Below are 25,727 nucleotides of genomic sequence, written 5' to 3' on the forward strand. Positions count from 1 at the left end.
TTATCAAAGTAATTGTTGAACTGAAATACAATTAAGAAGTGATATTTTAGGGAGCAGGCTAGCAGGCGGGGCCCATTACTTACATCACACACAACACAAAACACTGTTGCTGTATGGAGGTTTTATTTTATTTATCTTATATTTTGGAAATGTACATCCAAGTTTTTATTTACTTTACTTTTGGGGGGGGCCCCAAGCGTGTGGGGCCCTAAGCTACAGCTTGTTTAGCTTATACGTAAATCCGGCCCTGGCTTTAACCACTGAGCCCTACTGCCTCTTTACCAGGGAGGGAGGGAGCTGAGCAAAGAGCAAGCGCCCGGCCCCGCCCACAACCCTCAGGCCGGTAACTATGGCGACCCACTTCCGCTCAGGCGGCCTCTCTGGCCGCGCCGCCTCGCTGGCTGGGCCAGGTCTTCCAGCCACGCCCCCTCCCTCCCTCCTCCCGCTTCCCTGCGCTCCACCGCGGCGGGGACGGAGCAGCCCCTTCGCCGCTTGCAGCTGGGTGAGTCCGGGCCCGGAGGATCGCTGGCAATGGGGGGGGGGGGGCAGCAACGTGCTCGCTCCTTTGGAGACAAAGGCACCTGCTGCCCCTCCGTGCTGGGCAGAGGGAAGTTTTTTTTAAGGGGGGGGCTTTATTATTATGGGATGGCAGTGGGGTGGGTGCATGCGGGGGGGGGAGTATTGCACTGGGTTGCGATCTGGGGCAGAGGCTTTGGCCTGAGGATTCCCCCCCCCCCTTTTGCAAACTTGCTGTCAAGTTATTGCAAGTTGGGGTTTCTCGACGGGGGCTGCAAGAAGCGCGGGGTGGCGGGGCTTTTGTTTCGCTGCCCATCTGGGCTAGGAAGGGAGCATGTGGCGGCGATCCCCGGGGAGGAGTTGCAAGCTTGGGAGCGCACAATGGGGCTTTGTTCGGGGAAGTGGGGCGGGGGCCCGCATGGTTAGGGGTCGGGGCCGAAGGGGGTGCGCGACCTGCGCGCGGGAAGCCGACCGAGGAGTCGCAATGAGCAGAGGCTCTCCGGCTCCTGCTCAGCAAAAATGGCCTGCTGCTGAAATCTTCAGCGCTCAAAAAGGAAGTTTGCATTGCAAGCCCCGAGGCGAACAACGTCGTGCAGCTGAGCAACGGGGGACTCTTGCCTCCTGTGCGGTTGTTCTTTCAATGCCTGCAAAATGCACGCTTTTGCAGACACCAACTCAACGTGGCGAAGCCCTCTTGAAAACATGGCACCGCCAAGTTGGAAGGGACCCTGAGGGTCATCCAGCCCAACCCGCAGGAATGCAGGAATCTTTTGCCCAACGTGGGGCTCGAACCCATGATGAAGAGCCTAACGCTTTGTTGACTGAACTGTCCCAGGTGGTGGCGAGCAGCAGGGAGGCATAAGTGTTGTTGCATTGTGGGGTAGGGTGTGTTCTTGTAGGCCAGTTGGTGCCTCGACTGGATCCTGAAGAAGATGCCGGCGGGATTTTTGTGTGGAGCAATTATTGTGGTGGGAGAAAGTAAAGGTAAAGGGTCCCCTGACCACTAGGTCCAGTCGTGACCTAGGAGTTGTGGCGCTCATCTCGCTTCATTGGCCGAGGGAGCCGGCGTACAGCTTCCGGGTCATGTGGCCAGCATGACTAAGCCACTTCTGGCGAACCAGAGCAGCGCACGGAAACGCCGTTTACCTTCCCTCCGGAGCGGTACCTATTTATCTACTTGCACTTTGATGTGCTTTCGAACTGCTAGGTTGGCAGGAGCAGGGACCGAGCAACGGGAGCTCACCCTGTCGCGGGGATTCGAACCGCTGCCCTTCTGATCGGCAAGTCCTAGGCTCTGTGGTTTAACCCACAGCGCCACCTGCATCCCGGGAGAAAGGTGCCCCTGTAGTATTGCCCAGCAGGCTGGGCTCCTGAAGGACAGGGCCTCCCCATGTTGCTAGGTTCCCAAATTCCATAATAACCAGCCAGCATAGCTGTTGGTCATGGATGATGGGAGTTCTGGAGCCTAACATGTACAGGGCCTCATGTTCCGCCATCCCTGTAGCAGTGGCATTGGTGCATTCACAGAGGCCAAGAAACAATCCGTTTAAGTTGACGGTGAATTACGAGAAGCAAGGTGCAAATGAGTAAGTACATTGGATGACACACTTGTACCCTGTGTAAGTGATCACCCTGGGTTCTGTAATAACGTGAGTTGGAATTCCCATTTCGCCCACATGCCTTGAGAGGGTGGGGAAAACACCCACTCTTCCTGGTTTGCGATTATGAAACAGGAGTCCTTTTTAGTCAGTGTGTGTGTGTGTGCGCGCGCGCACTTGTGTGTATACTCCATGAGTGAGGTTGGGGCAAGAGTGGGAACATGGCAGCATGCTTTGGCCTACACATGTTCACTAAACTGTCTGCTGAGTACACACCCACACAGTTGTGCGTGATCGGGGATGCTGCTTTTCCAGGGTCCCTGATGGTGTGTTTATGTGGGGCCTAGTTTATACAGTATGTGCGCTTAGTGCAGGGGTCAACAACCTTTTTCAGCCATGGGCCGGTCCACCACCCCTCAGACCATGTGGGGGCCTGGACTATATTTGGGGGAAAAAATATATGAATGAATTCCTATGCCCCACAAATAACCCAGAGATGCATTTTAAATAAAAGCACACACTCTACTCATGTAAAAACACGCTGATTCCCGGACCATCCGCAGGCTGGATTGAGAAGGCGATTGGGCCACATCCGGCCCCCGGGCCTTAGGTTGCCTACCCCTGGCTCAGTGTCTCTGCAGTTGCAGACCTGCTCACCCCCACCCCCAATGCACATGGAGCAATTGCACATGCACTGTCTGAGAAAGGTGCTAGCAACTAATGGTGTTCAGTGGAACAAATGTATCTGCTAGCCCAAAATGGAGTGGCTGGGTGTGCATGTGTCGAGGGATCAGTTGGCGGGGGTGCTACTTCGAAAGGCTCGATTGAAAGCCTTTGAAGGCTGGATTTTTTTGTCGCTCTTAACGCTGTAAATAATGGTGTACTAAGGAGGAGATATTGGAAAGTGAAATTAGCTGTGCCCCTGCTGAAACTCCCTCTCCTGCTTAAGTATTCAAAGCATAGCTTCCCTGCTTGTCTCCTTTTATCTGGTTACTATAATCTGCGCATGCCCAGGAGCACTCCTTCTTGATAATGGAAACTGGGCTTTGGGGAGCTCTGGTCCAAGGCAGTGTTAAGCAGACTGTCTCTTCAACCTTAAAAGAAGGTGCTCAATCATCTAACAAGGGAGCCAACTTTTCCCCTATAGTTTCCTCCTGTCTCAGGGATGGGAAAGCAAAGGTTAGGGGGATAACTAGAGAGGAGAGGGAATCCTGGAATCTGGAGTGAGGGAGGAGGGAGGGAATAAAGAGAGAGGCCGAGGTCACATTCACACCATACATTTAAAATACATGGATCGTGGGAACTATAGTTTTGTGAAGGGTGCTGGGAATTGCAGCTCTGTGAGGAGTAAACCATAGTTCCAAGAATTCTTCGAAGTAAGCTGTGTCTCTTAAAATGCTACAAACGCGCTTTAAACTTGTGGTGCAGTTGTGACATCAGAAGAGAGTGTACCACCTGGTACGCAAGCTAAGACCCTCCCTGCCCACAGACTGTCTCGCCAGAGTGGTGCATGCTCTAGTTATCTCCCGCTTGGACTACTGCAATGTGCTCTACGTGGGGCTACCTTTGAAGGTGACCCGGAAACTGCAGTTAATCCAGAATGCGGCAGCTAGACTGGTGACTGGGAGTGGCCGCCGGGACCACATAACACCGGTCCTGAGACATCTGCATTGGCTCCCAGTACGTTTCCAAGCACAATTCAAAGTGTTGGTGCTGACCTTTAAAGCCCTAAATGGCCTCAGTCCAGTATATCTGCAGGAGCGTCTCCACCCCCATCATTCAGCCCGGACACTGAGATCCAGCGCCGAGGGCCTTCTGGCAGTTCCCTCCCTGCGAGAAGTGAGGTTACAGGGAACCTTCTCAGTAGTGGCACCCACTCTGTGGAACACCCTCCCTTCAGATGTGAAGGAAATAAGCAGCTATCCTATCTTTAAAAGACATCTGAAGGCAGCCCTGTTTAGGGAAGCTTTTAATATTAAATGCTGTACTGTTTTTAACATTTGATTGGGAGTGGCTGGGGAGACTCAGCCAGATGTGTGTGGTATAAATAAAATATTATTATTATTGTTGTGATTATTATTATATTACATGGGAGGAACAGGCCGGCGTTTCACTGAAGAATGAAGGAGAGGGAGCTGAGCGTTGGGACACTGGAGCGAATCTGCTGTCCTATTGTAAGGGGAAGTCGACTGCCCAGCTAACCGTTGTTAACCACCTTCTTTCCCCTCGATCTCGTGAAGCCTCTCTGTTCTACTGTAAGGGAAAGTCTAACTGTTGTTAACCACCTTCTTTCCCCTCGATCTCGTGAAGCCTCTGCGGCCTCTTGGAACAGACTGCCAGGATGGCCATGGGAGTGCGGGATCAATACGAGCCCGTGGCCGAGATTGGCATCGGGGCTTACGGCACCGTCTTCAAGGCCCGCGACCTGCAGAGCGGCAAGTTTGTGGCCCTCAAGAACGTGCGGGTGCAGAACAGCGAGAACGGCTTGCCGCTGTCGACCGTCCGCGAGGTGGCCTTGCTGAAGCGGCTGGAGCACTTTGACCATCCCAACATTGTTCGGTGAGGGGCGTGACGGGGGGGTGTGACTGCAAGGATCCCAGGGTGGGGCTTGGGAGTGTGTGCTTTGTGGCATGTGCTGCAATCGATTTCTTTCAGGGGCGGGAGAGGAAGGAGGCCGGCATTCCAAGGCTACCTGAAACAATGGCCTCTGAATGTTAAGACACACCTATTAATTCCAAAGGTATAGGTTGGGGCGGAGAACTTGTGGCCCTTCAGATCTTTTATTTTTAAACACACTATTCATATTTAAATTTTTATCCATAGGAAACGTAGCTGAAGTTATAAAGACCAATGATGTGCATGGTTTTTGCTTCTGTAGTAAATTAGCTGTAGAATATCCATGATGATGTTATTTTTTATTGCATTCCAAGTATTTTAACAAGTTTACCATTTAATCATTGTCCTTATCCCAATAAGGCTCTCCAGAGAGTTCAGTGGGTGGCGGCAGGATTTTATTAGGGCTATCTTCTATCTTTTGTCCACCGAGCAAATCTATACCATTGAACAGAAAAGTAATCTATCATGTCTCATTCCTTTTATTTGTAATGTCAGTTTTTCTAGTAGAGCAATGTGCCAAATTGTCCATTCCTGTATTGATCCTCTAGGCCTTTGGGTCAGCAAGACTAGTAGTCAGGGACATCTGAAGGGGTGCAAGCATGGTAGAGGGGAAGGCTGAGGCTAGAATGGGAGAGAGACGCGCTCTGTACATACTCAGATATAATCTTATAACAGTGTGATGTTCCAGAATTGATGAGACTGTATTGAATATGAGGTTATGATCAGAGGCCTAGCTCAAATTAAGGCCTTGGTCTTGACTCCTGTAAGCCAGGAGGAACTTGTGGTGTTATTGCTTGGCCTAAGTCCCGCCATTTTTAATGTTCCAGAACCCTCTTTGAGAATTGCACTAGCATGAACACAAGCTAGGGATAGGGTGAAGGACGCTCACGGACGAGACCTATAGTGTTTGGGCCTGGATTGTTGAAATGGCTGGCTTATATCCTGACCTATAGGAGGCATGGAGACCCTCCTGAAAGAGCCCATTTCAAAGTGAATGGCTCTCCTTTGACTGGAGCAGACATGTCTTTGTTCTTGGGCCAGTTGGAATTTTGCCTGGTTCCCCTTAAGGCTGGGATTTCTTAAGAACTAGGAAGGAAACGGGCTACTTGCAGACACACACAGTGCGTTTGTCTGCCTCTGTTCCTGCCTCTGGTTCAAATCTGTCTGCTGTACCCTTTCCCCACAAAGTTATGCAGACTTTAGACCAAACTCCTGTTCACTTAGTGCACGGTAGCCAGCGGATGTCGCTGGACTCCGATTCCCATCATCCCTTACCATTAACCATGCTGACTGGGGCTGATGGGAATTGGAGTCCAGCAATACCCAAAGGGCCACATGTTCTCCATGACTGGCTATGCCAGCTGGAGAGGCAATTCAGCTTCCCTATGGAGGGCACCACCTTTACTGTCCCTGGAGTCTTGCAATTGAAAACTGGCACCCAGGAAGGTGCTAGCTGACGGGAAAGATCCCCCCTCATTGCTCCTGCCTTTTAGGAAGTGTTAGAGACTCAGATCTATAAGCTAGGCGCCAAATGGCTCCTTAAACCAAGGTTAGGGTGGCCCTAAAGTCTTTTCAAATGATGCACGATCAATTAAACATCTGCCTAGTCCAGATGACAACCTTGAGCTAGGTTAAGAGCTTTGAGAACTTAAAGAAGAAAAGTCCCTTGATCCAGGGACAGTACACATATATATTGGCCTATTCCAACCTCTTTTTCTTAATGGCGACATGGACCATTCATAACATTATTTTTTCACAACTGTGAGCAGGGCAGCGGGGGGGGGGCAGTAAGTGACGACGAGCTGCAACAATTAACTATCGCGTTGTTCACTGTTCCTGCTCAGGCTGCACAGAAAAAGCATTTCGGTTCCTCAAATTCATTATGATTGTGCAGATAAAATATAACTGATAGAATTCCACAGGGTGGGGCATTAGCGAGTGAAAACAGCCCAGTTCCAGTGATCTCTAGGCATGCACCTCCAGTTGCCATTCTGGCACCAAGGCATCTTCACTTGGTTGCAAGTAGCTGAAAGCCTGGCGTCTGGCTAATTTTGAACACTGCTTTCAGGGGTGGTAGCAATTTCTGTTGTTGGCCCATTGGTTTGGTGTGGTTGTGGGGTTGTTGTTGTTTTTTGCATAGAGGCAATAGTTGGGTTTGTTAGGGGAAATGGTAGAGTCAACCTTGGAAGATCGGACTTCCTCTTTAATTAGGGCTGCAACCCTAAATACACTGACTGGGAAGCAATTCCGTAAGCAGTGACAGCTGGTGTGGGAGCCTCAGGCCTAGAGACAGCCATGGTCCTCCAGGCCCCTCTGCTCCTTGACACTGCCAAGCAACACCTCTCACTGGCCCTGCTTTGCCTTCTCCTTGAGAGTTTTTGCCTAGCTGGAATGTGTCCTTGATCTCTGATTTTGGGTCTTGCTTTGCTGGATGGAGAGAGGGCTTGCATTTGTGTGTGGAAACTAGCCTGCTCTGTCCAAAGCTCAGCTCGCATTTAATAATAATAATAATAATAATAATAATAATAATAATAATAATAATAATATTTTTTATTTATACACCGCCCTCCCCAGCCAAGGCTAGACTCAAGGCGGCTAACAAGCAGTAATAAAAACAAGTTGAATGAACACAACTTTAAAACAAGATTAAAATGCAACATTAAAACATTAAAATGCAGCCTCATCACAGGAGGAGAAAGAAAAAAGAAAGAGGGGGAGGGAACCAAATTGGCTCCAAGCCAAAGGCCAGGCGGAACAACTCTGTCTTACAGGCCCTGCGGAAAGAAATCAGATCCTGCAGGGCCCTGGTCTCATGAGCCAGAGCGTTCCACCAGGCCGGGGCCAGTGTTGAAAAGGCCCTGGCTCTGGCTGAGGCTAATCTAACTTCCTTAGGGCCTGGGACCACTAGGGTGTTGCTATTTATGGACCTTGAGGCTCTCTCTGGGGCATACCGGAAGAGGCGGTCCCGTAGGTACGAGGGTCCTAGGCCGTGAAGGACTTTAAAGGTCAAAACCAGCACCTTAAATCTGACCCTGTACTCCACCGGGAGCCAGTACGGCTGGAAAAGCACTGGGTGAATATGCTCCCATGGCAGAGACCCCGTGAGGAGCCTCGCTGCAGCATTCTGTACCCGCTGGAGTTTCTGGGACAGCTTCAAGGGCAGCCCCGCCTAGAGCGAATTGCAGTAGTCAAGCCTGGAGGTGACCGTCGCATGGATCACTGTGGCCAGGTCGGGGCGGGAAAGGAAAAAAGAAGCTAAAGAGGGCTTTGCCCTGTTGCCTTTAGCTACGTCCACCACCGGCATCCCAAAGAGGGCTAAAAATGGTTCCCTATCCCTGAACCAGCGTTTGAATGTACATTTTGGAAAAGGCAGCTGATGTCTGCACAAGCTGCTTGTGGCCTTTACACAGCCCACTCTGTTGGCATCTTCCTTCGGGCCCAGACTGGGGTTTTCAGGTGGTGAAACCTGTTTAAGGCTCCCCCGTCGGTAATTTAGACAGCGCAAAGGCAGTGGACTCAGCAGAGGACCCCTGCTCATGTCCCTGGCCTGGAAACCTAGAGAGGAAGGGAGCAGGATCAACTGGCCCCCGAGTGAAAAAGAGGGGATGGGATATACATTCCCTGATGGTCCTGTTCCTTGAATCCCGAACCTTTAAAAAAGCAGCTCACTTCCCACAATGCTTTGCTTCAGATTTCACATATGGTCAGTGCTTTAAAAAAAATGTTTGGGGTACTCTCATTTTCCTACTCATATTGAAACACTGCTCCTCAATTTAGATTCACAAAATGTTTAGGGGTATGCGTACCCCTGCGTCAGCCCAGGGGGAAAAAGTACTGCTTATGGTTATGCAGGCCTGCCCACACCGGCTACATGGTACAGTGGTACCTCGGGTCAAGTACTTAATTCGTTCCGGAGGTCCGTACTTAACCTGAAACTGTTCTTAACCTGAAGCACCACTTTAGCTAATGGGGCCTTCTGCTGCCGCCGTGCCGCCGGAGCACGATTTCTGTTCTCATCCTGAAGCAAAGTTCTTAACCCGAGGTAATATTTCTGGGTTAGCGGAGTCTGTAACCTGAAGCGTATGTAACCCAAGGTACCACTGTATATGTTCATCTGCTTCCACTCTTCCTGCTGGCTGCAGGTTGGGTTGATATCTTCTTCCTTTGGGGAGACCCAGAAAGGCCAAACCCAGAATCTGGGTCCTCCGGCTTCAGGGCCTGCAGATAAGGGGCACTGAATCAGACTGGTTCCCCCACCCCCAGCTCTCTGAGTTGTTTCCTGACTAAGGGAGAGCAGAGGACTTGGTTAGGCAGATGGTTTACAACCCCGATAGTGTTTGCCTTGAGGGACAATTCTCAGCAGAAACTGCAGGGGAATTGTGGGGGGAATTGCAAGGCTGGAATGGGAGGAGGACTTCAGAGAGGAACAAGCGAGTGTGGAGCAAGGGGGATATGGGAGGAGAGAAAGTGTGAGGGCCGAAGGATGCCACACCTGGGAGAGGTGAGTCTTGAGGCCGGAACGGAAGGGTTCTGGCAGATGAGCAGGCAGTGAAAATACCCTGTGCCTACAGCAATATGGGTCTGGAAGGTGCAGTTTGTTATGATCTGGGCCAGAATTAACAGTGGGTGGGGCGGCATAAGTTAGAGCAAGTGATGTTCTCGCAGTTTCAGTGCTGTAGCCATGGCCTGTTGGCAGTCTGCATCATTTCCAGCCTTATTAAAGTCATACCTCTGGATGAATACGCTTCAGGTTAAGCATTTTCAGGTTGCATGCCGCAGCAACCTAGAAGTAACGGAACGCATTACTTCCGGGTTTCACCGCTCATGCATGCGCAGGCGCTCAAAATGACGTCACACGCATGCACGGAAGTGGCGAAACATGACCCGCGCAGTCACGTGTTACGCTTGCTTTGGGATTTGAACGGGGCTCCGGAATGGATCCCGTTCGCATCCAGAGGTACCACTGTATTATTATTATTATTATTATTATTATTGTTGTTGTTGTTGTTGTTGTTGTTGTTAGAGTTTATATACCACCCTATACCCAGAGGTCTCAGCGTACACCCCTCACTGCCCCTTGCTTTTCACCCTCCTAGGGTGTTTTGTACTGTAGGGAATGTGCCTTCGGACTCTGGCTTATCTACGAAGGTCTGATTTATGTTTCTCCTTCTACTTTTTCCGTCAGCCTCGGGCTATGAAAGGTTCCTGATTTCTGCGTTTGGAGAAGTGCCTGGATCACACCAGCCCTATTTGAGGCTCTTATTTGGAGCTGCCTTTTTTTTTTTTTTAATTAACTTCCCAATGTCACAAGCTCCATCCTTCCCCCCCCCCCCCCGTAGTTCTGGAGCACTTTATAAGCATCTTCCTCACCCTGTAGGCTAATGGATGTTTGCACGACAACACGGACGGAGCGCGAGACTAAAGTGACGCTGGTCTTTGAGCACGTGGATCAGGACCTGAAAGCGTATTTGGAAAAAACGCCACCTCCCGGCTTACCCGTGGAGGTAATAAAGGTAAACATCCCTGCAAGCATCCTGAATTGATGTTGGGATGGTACTTGGGAGGGGGCATCTGAATATGGGGTCCCTAAGGCATTTAAAGGGATGCGGGTGGGTTAAACCACAGAGCCTAGGGCTTGCCGATCAGAAGGCCGGCGGTTCAAATCCCCGTGAAGAGGTGAGCTCCCGTTGCTCGGTCCCTGCTCCTGCCCACCTAGCAGTTCGAACGCACCTCAAAGTGCAAGTAGATAAACGGGTACCGCTCCGGCGGGAAGGTAAACGACGTTTCCATGCGCTGCTCTGGTTCGCCAGAAGCAGCTTAATCATGCTGGCCACATGACCCAGAAGTTGTACGCCGGTTCCCTCGGCCAGTAAAGCGAGATGAGCGCCACAACCCCAGAGTTGTCCACGACTGGACCTAATGGTCAGGGGTCCCTTTACCTTTAGCTTTTTAAGGCATTTAGAGTGTGGCTGTTGATGCAACATGCTCTTCTTTCCCCTCTCCTCCTCCCAGGACATGATGCACCAGTTCCTGAGCGGCTTGGAATTCCTGCATTCAAACTGCATTGTCCATCGTGACCTCAAGCCGGAGAATATCCTGGTGACCAGTTCTGGTCAAGTCAAGCTGGCTGATTTTGGCCTGGCTCGCATCTACAGCTGCCAGATGGCTTTGACGCCACTGGTGAGTCTACTGGGTCCCGTCAAAGGTCCAAGGGCTTTTGCTCTGGCTTGCGTGACCAGCTTGTCACATTGACTAGGGAATTCTCAGATCTTTGGATCTTTTCAGCCGATACAGGGTGGGCGGCTCTCTGTCTGGTTCTTCTTCTGTTGATTTAAGCACAGCATGAAAAGGAGACCGCTAGAGTACCCATGGGGCAGGTACGTTACACTGCAGGGATGGAGAACAACCTGTGACCTTCCAGGTGTTGTGGGGACTCCAGCTCCTGCCGGCATGGCCAGTGGGAAGCGGTGGTGATGGGAGTTGCAGTCCTAGCAGTATCAGGAGGGTACCAGGTATTCCACCCATGTTACACAGACCATTTTCAGGCCTGGGTGTCGGGGACTGGCATAGTAAATGAATAAATGCTCAAGTCAAGAAAGAACTTAGCATATGAAGTTGAATGTATGTAAATACACCAAAATCTTGAGGAAGAATTTCCTCAAGAAAGAAATTAGATATTAGAAATGTAACATATGGACTTGGATGTTTATAAATAAATCAAAACCATGAGAGAGAATTTATTGAAGAAGCCCGAGACTCTTCATGGGCGAAACAGGTGACAAATGCCGGCACCCTGTCTAACTCTTGTGCGTAACATCACCAACTCTTCGTTTGATCAAACTTACTGATATCTACAGGAGCCTGGCTAAAGGAACTTTAAAGACTGAATCTTCCTTTTGGACACAATTTGAATGAGTTTTCTGTTTGTGGCTTCTGTGGTAGATCTTGTACATAGCTCTCTCAGTTTTTGGATTATTAATATAAGATTTAGAATGTAGAATGGTTTGGTAGCGTTTTCTGTGCCGCTTACTTCATTCTGGTCTAGTACGTGAAATATTGGGAGAGCAGCAGGACGTAGAAGCACCAGGGGAGAGACAGTTGACAGACTCAGTGTCTTTAGAAAGCATTCCTGACCCCCCCCCCCCGACCAGGCATGCATTGAGAGTAGTAGAACAGAAAGCTCAGAGGCAGAGAGCACAGATCAGCTGGCACAGGGATAACGTAGAATAGGAGGGACTGAGGGGGTGGGACTTTACTCAGCAACGCCATTATCTGAAAGTTGGCCTCATCCGTCTCTCTCTGCAAATATTGAGTGAAATACCATGGTAAGAACTTCTTGTTTTCCCATTTCTGGCTGCCATTCGTGATCTGATTCCCTGGAGCCTGACTCTGGGACAGAGAGCTGCAGATTGTATGGCTGCGCTGAATCCCAGCCGAGGCTGGCTGACCAGGAGCCCCCTGGGAAGTACAGTGGTGCCCCGCAAGACGAACGCCTCGCAAGACGGAAAACCCGCTAGACGAAAGGGTTTTCCGTTTTGGAGGTGCTTCGCAAAACGAATTTCCTATGGGCTTGCTTCGCAAGACGAAAATGTCTTGCGAGTTCCTGCAGTGTTTTTTTCCCTCTCTTTTTTCCTTTTATCCAAGCCGCTAAGTCGCTTAACAGCTGATCCGCTAAGTCGCTTATCAGCTGATCCGCTAAGCCGCTTAACAGCTGATCCGCTAAGCCGCTTAACAGCTGATCCGCTAAGCCGCTAATGGGCTTGCTTCGCAAGACGAAAAAACCGCAAGACGAAGAGACTCGCGGAACGGATTCTTTTCGTCTTGCGAGGCACCACTGTAGAACGGGCTGGATGTATCCCACCGCCAATCAAAGTAGCAGCCAGAAAGACCATCATCCCATGTAGCTGAAGGGAATGGCGCTTGGCCCCATGGCCAGCATGTCTCTTGAGAACTAGGTCCAAAGTGCATGGGCTGTTCAAGGGATTTTCGTGGTGATGCATTGAGCGGAAGCGGTGGGGGGGGTGCTTTATAAACAAGCCACCTCCTTCACCTGTGAACCCTTGCTAAATCTCTGCCGCAGGTCGTCACCCTCTGGTACCGGGCTCCAGAAGTGCTGCTCCAGTCGGCCTACGCTACCCCCGTGGACCTGTGGAGTGTCGGCTGCATCTTTGCGGAAATGTTTCGGAGGAAGTGAGTGGCGCGGGAAGATCGTTCGCTTGTGAGGCAGTGGCAGCAGGGTTGGCACATCTCACCAGGCGCAGGGAATGGGGTGGTATTTTGGCTGATCAGATGCGGCCTTTGTCGTTAGAGGGGGTTCCAACACAGCTGTCGGGCACCGCTGTTGGGTGGGAAGTTGATTTGCTGCAGCTCTAGTGCTGTGTGCCAAAGGCACCGCATGTTCAAAACAGCAGCATCCCACTTCAAACAGCTCTGGCTTCTCCCAAAGCATCCTGGGAACTGTAGTTTGTTATGGGTGCTGAGAGCTGTTTTGGAGAGTTCTCGGAGTGGTTTAACAATCAAGCACACTTCCCAGAATTCAATGGGGGACGCTATTGATTACTCAAAAGTGGTACACTGCTCCTTTCAATGGGTAGTATGGATGGAGCCAATGTGCCTTCAGAAACTGGCACAGCAGGGCACATTCTGTGGCAAGGACACTCCTCTTTTGGGAAAGAGCAAGTGCTTTGCCTGGAGAAGGTGTCAGGTTCAATCCCTGGCACTTCCTGATGGTGGGAAAGGACCCCTGCCTAAATCCTGAATCCTGCCAGTCAGAGCAGACTTTTGTAGTCTTGTGCATTGTATTTTGTTAAAAGCTTTGCACAAACTGGCATGGATTGGCTGTTTGCAGAGGCGAGGGAAGACTAGGTGAGAAAGGAGGTTTGCACGTGTGTGTGTGTGTGTGTGTTGGCCTTTTTGAAAAATCATATTCATTACAGTGGTACCTCGGGTTACAGACGCTTCAGGTTACAGACTCTGCTAACCCAGAAATAGTACCTCAGGTTAAGAACTTTGCTTCAGGATGAGAACAGAAATCGTGCTCTGGCGGCGCGGCAGCAGCAGGAGGCCCCATTAGCTAAAGTGGTACTTCAGGTTAAGAACAGACCTCTGGAACAAATTAAGTACTTAACCTGAGGTACCACTGTATTACACTTATTTTCCACTTCCTCCAAGTAGCCCAAAGTGGAGTACATAGTTCCCCCTTACCTCATTTTATCTCACAACAACTCTGTGTCAGAGGCTAAGAGACAGTGCCTGGCCCAAGTCATGCAGCGGGTTTCATGGGCTCACGGGTTATGTCAAATGTACCCCGCTCCAGCTTAATGGGAGCAGTGAGGCACAATGGGGTGGGTGGTTTAGACACAAGTAGCGTGTGAGATGTGAGTCCCAAGAATATGTTACGTCTCCTCACTCTTCTGAAGACCTGCCTGCTGCCCCTCCTTGCTTTCCCTGTGCTTCAACAATATAAACTCTGCCAAGGATTTGCAAACTGCAGTTGGGGGACTGATATCGTGAATTTCTGGGGCACGTTCCACTTGCTAGATCTCCAAGCCATCGGCACAGCTGGAAGACAATAGATTAGGGCTGGGCCTGCCCAAACCTCCTGTCTTGCTTATCTTTCCGGCTGAGGACTGCTAGGCAGGGAGGAGCTGGTGACCTGCTTTGCAGAAGATGGAGTGACAACAGATGCCGTTGGGGGCAGAAGCTTGCAAATGGTTTGGGGGCTTTCTTTTTCTTTTTTTCCTGCTACAATCATGCAGGCACTTCTGCTATGTTGTTCAGGCTTTTGGGAAAACGATGATTTGGGAAGGCATTTGTAGCCACTGTAGTAGTAGTAGTAGTAGTAATATATTATTACCGTATTTTTGTGTGTGTATTTTTATTACCGTATTTTTTATTACCGTATTTTATTACTGTATTATTACCATATTTTTCCTTTTAAGGGGAAAAACCTTGACTAGGTTTTCCCCCTTAAAAATAATGTCAAAAATTAGGGGGTGTCTTATACACAGATACCAGGGACGCGGGTGGCGCTGTGTGTAAAACCTCAGTGCCTAGGACTTGCCGATCGTATGGTCGGCAGTTCGGATCTCCGCGGTGGGGTGAGCTCCCGTCGTTCGGTCCCAGCGCCTGCCCACCTAGCAGTTTGAAAGCACCCCTAAGTGCAAGTAGATAAATAGGTACCACTTAAATAAAATAAATAAATAAATAGGAAGGTAAACAGAGTTTCCGTGTGCTGCGCTGGTGCAGGCTCGCCGCAGCAGCTTCGTCACGCTGGCCACGTGACCCGGAAGTGTCTTCAGACGGCGCCGGCTCACGGCCTCTAGAGCGAGATGAGCACGCAACCCTAGAGTCGGACACAACTGGCCCGTACGGGCAGGGGTACCTTTACCTTTTTATACACAGATACATCTCCCTCCATTTTCTTAAATCTGAGTTCCCAAAAATAGGGGCCGTCTTATAGAAGGAAAAATACGGCATTTATATGCTTCTCATCTGACAGGGTTGCCTCAGCCACTCTGGGTGGCTTCCAGTAAATTAAAACATCAAACACGGTAAAACATCAAATATTGAAAACTTTCCTATAAAGAGCTGCCTTCAGATGCCTCCTAAAAGTCAGTTAGTTGTTTATTTCCTTGACATCTGATGGGAGGGACTTGGGATCTGGCAAACTAACAACTCAGAAAAACACAATAGTTAAAAATAAATTAAGCAAAGCTTCTAAAAAAATTAAGAGCATCCAAAAACGTTTTTAAAACGGTCACATATCCTCACAGCTAAGAATGTTAGGATTGCCAATAAGATTTCTAGGTGCCTTAATATTAGAAAAATAATCAAAACAGTGTATAATACATAGTAAAATATAATATAATGATTAAAAAAATTATTCACATCATAAAAACATAAAATAGAACAGCATTCTCCTCCCACTGCTTCTTGGTGAATTAATATGATTCAGTATTTGGCTCAACGTTGGCTTGCAACTGTGTGCTCATTCGCCTTGTGTGTTTTTGAGATCACTGTCTTTGTTCAAGACGCCGCTGCGGTGAGGTGGCAGCTAGATTGGTCTGTCAACTCAATCTGCGTATTATTTGGCATTTGAGAATGCTCATCAATCTCTCTGCAAACCCTCCTTGTCATGCACTGTCAGAGCAGGCAGACGCCTTCTTGACCACCCCCTCCACCCCCCTAAGAAAAAAAGCTGCTCAAAGAGACTTTTGTCAGTTGGTGTTGTGTCCAATCCACTGGTTTTCAGCTGGAGAGTTGGAGGTCACTGCTGCCTGGCGTAAGATGGGTAACAGCAACCATTTGTTGTTGTTTAGTCATTTAGGTGATTCTTCGTGACCCCATGGACCAGAGCACGCCAGGCACTCCTGTCTTCCACTGCCTCCCCCAGTTTGGTCAAATTCATGCTGGTAGCTTCAAGAACACTATCCAACCGTCTCGTCCTCTGTCGTCCCCTTCTCCTTGTGCCCTCCATCTTTCCCAACATCAGGGTCTTTTCCAGGGAGTCTTCTCTTCTCATGAGGTGGCCAAAGTATTGGAGCCTCAGCTTCAGGATCTGTCCTTCCAGTGAGCACTCAGGGCTGATTTGATTAAGAATGGAGAGGTATGATCTTCTTGCAGTCCATGGGACTCTCAAGAGTCTCCTCCACTACCATAATTCAAAAGCATCGATTCTTCGGCGATCAGCCTTCTTTATGGTCCAGCTCTCACTTCCATACATCACTACTGGGAAAACCATAGCTTTTACTATACGGACCTTTGTTGACAAGGTGATGTCTCTGCTTTTTAAGATGTTGTCTAGGTTTGTCATTGCTTTCCTCCCAAGAAGCAGGTGTCTTTTAATTTCATGACTGCTGTCACCGTCTGCAGTGATCATGGAGCCCAAGGAAGTAAAATCTCTCACTGCCTCCATTTCTTCCCCTTATATTTGCCAGGAGGTGATGGGACCAGTGGCCATTATCTTAGTTTTTTTGATGTTGAGCTTCAGACAATATTTTGCGCTCTCCTCTTTCACCTTCACCTGCCATCAAGGTTGTATCATCTGCATATCTGAGGTTGTTGATATTTCTTCCGGCAATCTTAATTCTGGCTTGGGATTCATCCAGCCCAGCCTTTTGCAACCATAACACCATACAAATAAATAATGTTGATATATTAAGAAGTGGGTCCCCAGATGGTTATTTAGATTAAGGTAGGTTTCAGGTTTGAAATGGCTGAAGACTGCTGTTTAAAAGCACTTCTGTTTGAGGCATGGCACACCAGGTGTCCACTTCTGTTCAGATGTTCAGGTGCAGAATGGGGCGCGGCGCAACAGGGAGTAGCTGCCAAAAAGATGTCTGCCTCCTTCCAGAGCATTTTTACATGAGTGCTTCCTGTACTTGGCTCTCCACCTTGACATCAAAGTGCAGAAACTCGGCATGTAGACTTGGCTTCACAAAGTCCTGTTGAAGAGATCTTCTTGTGCAAATCCCTGGTTCCACCAAAAGATGGGGGAAGCAGAGCCATTCATGAGCCGGTGTGGTGGTTAAACTCGGACCTGGCAGACCAGGGTTCAAATCCCCACCCAGCTGTGAAACCGTGAGACTTTGATGAGCCAGTCACTGGATTTCTTCTAGCCTGACTTACCTCGCAGAGTGATGGCTACGGTCAAATGAGGGAGAAGGGGTTGGTCGGAAATGGTGGTGTTTCTATAAACCTTTTAAAACAAAAAGTACTTAATTTTGAAAGTTGTTGTGCTCTCCTTGAAGACTTCCTTGGTTGTGTATGAGAGAGAGAGTGGTTCATGAAGTTGCTGTGTGTATGATGTAATCCTCTGTAATTGCTTGGTGACATTACAGTGGTACCTTGGGTTACATACACTTCAGGTTACAGACTCCACTAACCCAGAAATAGTACCTTGGGTTAAGAACTTTGCTTCAGGATGAGAACAGAAATCATGCTCCAGCGCCGCCGCCGCAGCAGGAGGCCCCGTTAGCTAAAATGGTGCTTCAGGTTAAGAACAGTTTCAGGTTAAGAATGGACCTCCGGAACGAATTAAGAACTTAACCCGAGGTACCACTGTACATGGACGACTGGGGAAGGGTTAGCCTTCCAGTTGACCAGTGGGATGAGTAACTGGACCACCCTGAGGTGCTACAACCTTATCAATAGATCTGTTCTTCGCCTCACCCCGTCTCTCATTGTTTGCTAGCCACCATTGTCTGGGGCATGGCTTGGGCCAGGGAACCCTGTCTTTGACCGGTGCAATTTTGAATGTTACGTTTCCTGGTTCTGTGGATCAAGTCGCAACTGCCTTGTGACGGACTGCCTGTAATACAGTCCCAGTATTGCAGTGACACAATATATCACATGTCCTACACGTGAACTCAAAAAAACTGATGACAGAGGTTTCTGGTAATTCATGTTTAGGGCTTGCGATGACAAGTAACCACAATTCCCTTTTGTCTTCTCTGCAGGCCCCTCTTCTGTGGCAACTCTGAAGCTGACCAGCTAGGCAAGATCTTTGAGTGAGTCTCGCCTTTTTGTTTGCTCCAAAGGGCTGGTGAAAGTCACTGGGGGAAAGGGAAATCTCTTTCGTTAGGTCATCTGCCTTACTCAGCATAATCGTGCATGACTCTATTTGTTTTTATGAGCGTGCTAAGTCAAGGCATGTGTATGCGTAAGAGAAGTTCCTCGTTGTTATTATTATTATTACTTAGTAAATTCTAGCCTGGGGTCTTGAGGGATTTCTCCCCACCTTTTCACATTGCCTCGTCTTAGTGACTAGTGTGTGTTCTCCGCTGCAGAGCACAAACCTGTCTGGTGTTGTCGACTGGAGCTATCTGCTCTGACAGCCCCAGTTAATTAAAGGTTGCACTGGGTTTGATGATTGGTGGTTAGCAGGAAAAGATCCTGACTCACAGCAAGGAGTTGAAATAGGTGGTCTCTGGATAATGAAATTTGTCCGTCTGCGTGCACAAGTAGACTTCCAAGTTTTCCAAATATGCTGCTAGCATAAAGGTAAAGGGTAAAGGGACCCCTGACCATTAGGTCCAGTCGTGGCCGACTCTGGGGTTGCGGCACTCATCTCGCTTTATTGGCCGAGGGAGCCGGCGTACAGCTTCCAGGTCATGTGGCCAGCATGACTAAGGCGCTTCTGGCGAAACCAGAGCAGCGCACAGAAATGCCGTTTACCTTCCTGCTGGAGTACCTATTTATCTACTTGCACTTTGACATGCTTTCAAACTGCTAGGTTGGCAGGGGTCAGAATATGCTGCTAGCATAATGAATGCAAATGTTGGATTATTTAGTCTGTAAGATCTCTTAAACTCATTCCAACATTGTGAGAAGCTAAAGTAGTTCAAGGTGCATGTCTCACTCTTGAAGTGGGACGAACAGTAGAAAGGAAGGGAAAGAGGAGTGGCAAGAATGATCTATGAAGTCCCCCACTTAGACAATCCTGTATGTGTCTACTCAGAAGTAAGCTTAATTGGGTTCACTGATGCTTACTCCTGGGTAAGTGGCCTCAGCCTCACAAAAATCAAAAGGATTGTTTCCTAAAGGTTTCCTTGAAAAGCCCAAGAATTTGAAATTTTAAGAAACCGAAAAGTTACGAAGGTTCCAGGGTGACTTAAACTGTAAAACGTTGGAAGAGGTAATTAAAAACAAAAATCGATGTGGATAATTTTAGGGGATCTACTTCTGGCACAAGGGACGCGGGTGGCGCTGTGGGTTAAACCACAGAGCCTAGGACTCGCCGATCAGAAGGTCAGTGGTTCGAATCCCCGTGATGGGATGAGCTCCTGTTGCTCGGTCGCTGCTCCTGCCAACCTAGCAGTTTGAAAACACATCAAGGTGCAAGTAGATAAATAGGTACCACTCCGGCGGGAAGGTAAATGGCATTTCCGTGCGCTGCCCTGTTACCCTGCTGGCCTCATGACCCAGAAGCTGTATGCCGGCTCCCTCGGCCAATAAAGCAAGATGAGCGCCGCAACCCCAGAGTCGGTCACGACTGGACCTAATGGTCAGGGGTCCCTTTACCTTTACTTCTGGCACAATCACATATGGGAATAGGTGAGGCAAGGGGACTGGGACGCTGCAGTCCAAAGGCCCATCTAGTCCAGAACTTTATGCTCACCGTGGCCAACCGCATGGACAGGAGCTGAGCACAACAGCACTCCCACGTTGGCCAACGCTGTTGTGGTGGGCAGGAACCAGACGTCCCGGGTTCAGGTCTCGGGTGACTTGACTAAAGACCAGTTTATTACAGATCTTAAGGCAGGGGTGGGGAACTGGATCCGCCTCGTGGGCCAAATCCTTATATCTCTACCCCACCCCACTCCTATGCTCCAGGTCTGATAAGTGGATATCTCCCATCATGGACGATTGACCCATTCTTGCCCACATAGTTTGAAATTAAACTGGTTGGGCAAAGACACAGCCCACAGTGTTGGTGATAACTCATCACCAGGGCTCGTGAAACCAGGTGAAGAGAGGATGTGTGGCCGGGGAAACCCAGCCAGTTGGGTGGGGTATAAAGAATAAAAATTATTATTATTTATCAATTATTAATAGCAGCTTCTAATCACCCAGCACAGCGTAAGGCAGGTGAACATGGCCTGACCGAACTTGACACATGGGCCAAATGGGGGTGCCTGGTGAGCAGAATTCGGTCTGTGGGCCAGAGCTGTGCTCAGCATCAGTTAAGGCTGTGGAGACATTGAAATAGACCGGTAGTGGCAAAATTAGGAGAAACCGGTTTGCGTAGTTCAGGAACTGACATGCTGCTGGGGTGATGGTCTTGAACCCTGGTAACCTCTCGGGCCCCACACATCTTGGCAGAGGGCTGCCTTCTGGGGAAGCCACCAGTCGACTCTGGCTCACGATCTCTCCTTGACTTGCAGCCTGATCGGGCTCCCATCCGAGGAAGACTGGCCCCTGGATGTGTCTCTGCCACGCTGCGCCTTTGCTGCTCGCTCCCCGCAGCCCGTCGAGAAGTTTGTGCCGGAAATCGAACCCCTGGGAGCTCAGCTGCTGCTGGTACATTCCATAGAAATGGGCAGGTCACCGTGTGAAGCAGGGAGAATAGATCAGGAGAACGGGTGGATATGAGATCTGGAGTTGCAATGATGGTTAAAAGCATGAGCTGTGCCTCCCTCCCCCACGGACCCAGATTTAATCCTGAATATGCTGGGTGGCCTTGGCCTCACTGTTTCCGCCACGGTGGCTTCAAGAGTGGATGACATGCACTTAATATTTATGCAGCGCTCTTCTCCAGTAGTTGGGATCTACTCTTCTTGTGCACTGTGAGGGCAGATCTTAGTGTGGTTTGGGCAGCACTGCATAAGCGATGTGCATATGCTGAATGCCTTCTATCCATGCTCAAGGGATGTGGGTGTTGCTGTGGTCTAAACCATTGATCCTCGGGCTTGCCGATCAGAAGGTTGGCGGTTCGAATCCCCGCGACGGGGTGAGCTCCGGTTGCTCTGACCCAGCTCCTGCCAACCTAGCAGTTCGAAAGCACGCCTGCGCAAGTAGATAAATAGGTACTGCTGCGGCGGGAAGGTAAATGGCATTTCTGTGTGCTCTGGTTTCTGTCATGGTGTTCCGTTGCGCCAGAAGCGGTTAAGTGCTGCTGGCCACATGACCTGGAAAGCTGTCTGTGGACAAACACCGGCTCCCTCAGCCTGAAAGCGAGATGAGTGCCACAACCCCATAGCCGCCTTTGACTTGCCTTAACCGTCCAGGGGTCCTTTACCTTTTTTTTTTAATCCACGCCCATCATTAACCTATAAATCCACCCTGGAGAGCAATCTAAAGCAGCAGTATTTTCCAGTGGCAAAACCAGTCCTGATCGCTTTGGCTGGAAAGTGTGAGGGACATTATTAAATCCCCCCCCCCCCAATTTATCGAAGTGCACAACAAAATTAAATATGCCTAGACTAGCTGAGCTCTCAGAATGTTGTTGGGACTCCCAACTCGTTTCCTCTTCCCTGACCATTGGCCTTGCTAGTTAGGGCTGACTGCATTTGGAAATCCAGCAGTATCTGGAGGTTGAGGGAGGGTTTATCATTTCTACTAAGCAAACTGTTTGAAGACGTTGCCACACGGCCAAGTCGTTGGCTCTTAGTGACCTACCTTTGGGGAAAATTTGTCTGTGGAAGTAAACAGGCAACAAATGTCGGTGACTCAAATGTTTGGTAACTGGGAGGGACTACTGGCTTTTCATCTGTTCAAGCTGTTGGCGATCACCGCCGTATGAATAATGTGCCGTGTGAACTCACCCTTAGTCATAGGATGATGCGGGGCAATGTTTTCGAAATAGGATGCGAGAGACGTTCGAGAGCTGTAAGCTGTGTAGCAAGAAGAATCCTTGGAGTAAGGCACACTGTGTCCCAATTTGGGGTTTGCACACATTCAGGGTACCCTCTTGCGCAGAGGAGGTCTGGACCCTGTTCTGCCTGCGATGAAAAATGATGTGATGTTCATTTTACATTTTGCATAATTTACTGTTGGAGTGGCACACAAAGGATGAACAAGTTAAATCTGTGATGATAGATTGGGCAAGAGTTGTTGGACATAACATAATGTTTGAGGATTGTGGAGGAAAGTGGTCAAGTTCACTGCATGTACGGTGTTAAAGGACCAGAAGAAGGAGGAGTATCCAGAGGAATGGAAGAAATTTAAAGACTATTTACTGTATTTTTCGCTCTATAAGACGCACCAGACCACAAGACGCCCCTAGTTTTTGGAGGAGGAAAACAAGAAAAAAAATATTCTGAATCTCAGAAGCCAGAACAGCAAGAGGGATCGCTATGCAGTGAAAGCAGCAATCCCTCTTTCTGTTCTGGCTTCTGGGATAGCTGCGCAGTCTGCATTCGCTCCATAAGACGCACACACATTTCCCCTTACTTTTTAGGAGGGAAAACGTGAGTCTTATAGAGCAAAAATTACGGTAGTTAAATATGTTGAGATAACTTAAATAGAATTACTTGCGAGTACCAAATTGGCCTAGGATTTAAATATGTGATGTTGTAGAATACTATGGATAAAAGTTAAAATGAAAAGAAAGAAAGGTGTTAATTGGACTAAGTAAATTTTATGTAAAATTAGCTTTGGAAAACTGCTACAATGATTTATATGGAAACTCAGCCGGGGGAGTCGAGGATGTCATCTAACAATGTTAACAAAAGTGGAACGTCTATAGTTAGGATATATGTTTGTTTGTTTGTTTGTTTGTTTGTTTGATGTTTTCTTTTTTTGTTCGATGATATGTTTGTTTTAAATTTGGAAAATTTAATAAAAAATTGGGGGGGGGGGAAATGATGTGATATTCATAATGTTTCCCACTCTGTCTCCCTCTAGGAAATGCTGACATTCAACCCGTACAAACGGATCTCTGCCTTCAAAGCGCTGCACCACCAGTACTTCCGAGACCAGAGTGCAGGTGAAGGCTAGCGGCATCCCAGCAGGTCCCTGGCAAGGGGCGAAAAGACTGTACACAAAAAGACTTTGCGTGTGTATGGGGATAATTGGCCCCCCGCCTGGAGGCTGCAGTCAGACCGTCTCCCAAGCCCCCTGGCTGTGCTGGGACTTTGAGGGGCGGGGAGGGGGCTGGAGCCGTTGCCAACATGCGGAACAAAAACGAAAAGGTGCCTGTTGCAGGACGTGCAACGCCGAAATCCTTCCTGCCCTGGAAATAACTAGGATTCCTGTGGTATCTCTGTGCCAACAACACCCTCGCAGATGTACGCGCACACTCACTTTCTGTGTTCCTGGGTTGAGTCCCAGCACTGTTCTTGAAGGTCAGTTTGTGTTTTGAGACAGCCCAGTTAGAGGCTTCTCTCTCTTGCCATCCGAGTTCATAGCCAAAGGCGTCTCCAATAACTTTTTTTTAAAATGAATAAATTTTTTATAACAGTTTACACACAATAATGTTCCTGCCTTTTATCACATTCCTGTGGCTAACAGTTTGACACTAAAGCCTTGCCTTAACTTGTTACACCGAGCGCCGTGAAAGCGGGTGCAGAGGATATTTTTGTATAAAGTATTCACAATTCATTTTAAAGAATTTTTTTGAATTTACACGACACTGGTCGGGAGAGACCTACGTAATCGGGGATCTGGGCATGGGAGAACTGCTCAGATGGAGAGATCAGCTGATTCCAGTCATTGATGTGAAGTTTTTCTTTTCTTTTTAATATTAAAAAAAGCTTCCGAAAAGGAAATTTCAATAAAGAATATGGATGGGCAGGGGGCCAAGCAAGTATAGCTTGGTCTTCCCCCGTTTCTGTCACTTGAAGATGTATTGTGTTTTTATTAGTATGATGAATGAACAAGTGTGTGTGGGGGGAATGGGTTGCTTGAGTGCTGATCCACTGATACGTGGGGGCAATTTCTGCTAGGTCCTGAAATGGAAATCTCCCACCAACTCAATCTGGTGGTGAAAAATCTTTGCTTTTTTGAAATGGGAATCTTAAACGTTGGTTCCAAGAATCTGATTTTAAGTTGTTGTTTAGTTGTGTCCCCTGGACCAGAGCATGCCAGGCACTCCTGTCTTCCACTGCCTCCCGCAGTTTGGTCAAACTCATGCTGGTAGCTTCAAGAACACTGTCCAACCATCTTGTCCTCTGTCGTCCCCTTCTCCTTGTGCCCTCCATCTTTCCCAACATCAGGGTCTTTTCCAGGGAGTCTTCTCTTCTCATGAGGTGACCAAAGTATTGGCACCTAAGCTTCAGGATTTGTCCTTCCAGTGAGCACTCAGGGCTGATTTCCTGAAGAATGGAGAGGTTTGATCTTCTTGCAGTCCATGGGACTCTCAAGAGTCTCCTCCAGCACCATAATTCAAAAGCATCCATTCTTCAGCCACCAGCCTTCTTTATGGTCCAGCTCTCAGTTCCATACATCACTACTGGGAAAACCATAGCTTTAACTATACGGACCTCTCCATTCTTCAGGAAATCAGCCCTGAGTGCTCACTGGAAGGACAGATCCTGAAGCTGAGGCTCCAATACTTTGGCCACCTCATGAGAAGAGAAGACTCCCTGGAAAAGCCCCTGATGTTGGGAAAGATGGAGGGTACAAGGAGAAGGGGACGACAGAGGACGAGATGGTTGGATAGTGTTCTCGAAGCTACCAGCATGAGTTTGACCAAACTGCGGGAGGCAGTGGAAGACAGGAGTGCCTGGCGTGCTCTGGTCCAGGGGGTCACGAAGAGTCGGACACGACTAAACGACTAAACAAAAAATACAGGAGTAAGAATTTGCCCAGTGTCTGAGTCGGGCCACTCCTGCCAGGATGTGTGGGTGTCCCTTTGAAGATTGCCAGAGCGCCTTCCTGGGAAATCACCCTCTGCACTCCCGTCTAGTGAGCCAGCACTCGCCCATTGAAAATCTTCAATCTCTCCCCCAAATCCCTTTGGAATATCTCAATTATGAACATATAACTGGAGAATTGTAGATGCAAATATACTCTTGGGCTTCCTTGTTGCCAAATATGGAGGGTATTTCTTTTTGTTTCAGCCCTGGGTGCAAGAGGCAATCTTATCTCAAGTAAACTGCCTACTACTCTCAAATGAGAACCTTGTCAGAAGCAGTTTCCATTTCTGGCAAGCAGTAGCCACCTCTTGAAAGATAACTTCACAGAGCCTCTCCAGCCTGCAGTTGCCTTGCAGGCAAATCAGTCAACTTCCTTCATTAAATCTCATTGCTTGGAGGAGAGGCAGCAAGCTGTCATACAAGTCTTCACTTGACAGCTTAGTTACTGGAAGAACTTTTAATAAGAAAGCTTATTACCTCTGTATAGATGTTAGGGACAAACTCCAAAGGAAAACCTGTTGTCTTCTCGCCTGCCTGGTTTGCTGGACTGTGGGGAGACCTGATCTGATCTTGCAAAGCAATTGTAGGTAGCGGACAACGCTCACTTAAAAGATGGCAAGAGCTCGCTGTCTTCCACCACTATTCCTTTGATATAGGCCTCTTGAGAAGTTAATTGACTAAGTAAATTTTATGAGAA

General features: G+C 48.7%; 1 protein-coding gene across 1 annotated transcript; it reads left to right on the forward strand.

The window, feature by feature from the left end:
- Positions 1-349: 349 nt before the first annotated feature.
- CDK4 (cyclin dependent kinase 4) lies at positions 350-24,015 on the forward strand (the record flags this gene model as incomplete). The annotated part of the gene is given in 9 exon segments (XM_083729479.1): positions 350-424; positions 426-502; positions 4,425-4,673; positions 10,108-10,243; positions 10,743-10,910; positions 12,811-12,920; positions 18,191-18,241; positions 20,618-20,753; positions 23,079-24,015. Coding segments are annotated over 9 exon segments (1,095 nt in total). The 3' UTR covers positions 23,172-24,015.
- Positions 24,016-25,727: the final 1,712 nt, after the last annotated feature.

The sequence above is a fragment of the Podarcis gaigeae genome, assembly GCF_964106915.1.
Source record: "Podarcis gaigeae genome assembly, chromosome: 2".
Lineage (NCBI taxonomy): Eukaryota > Metazoa > Chordata > Lepidosauria > Squamata > Lacertidae > Podarcis > Podarcis gaigeae.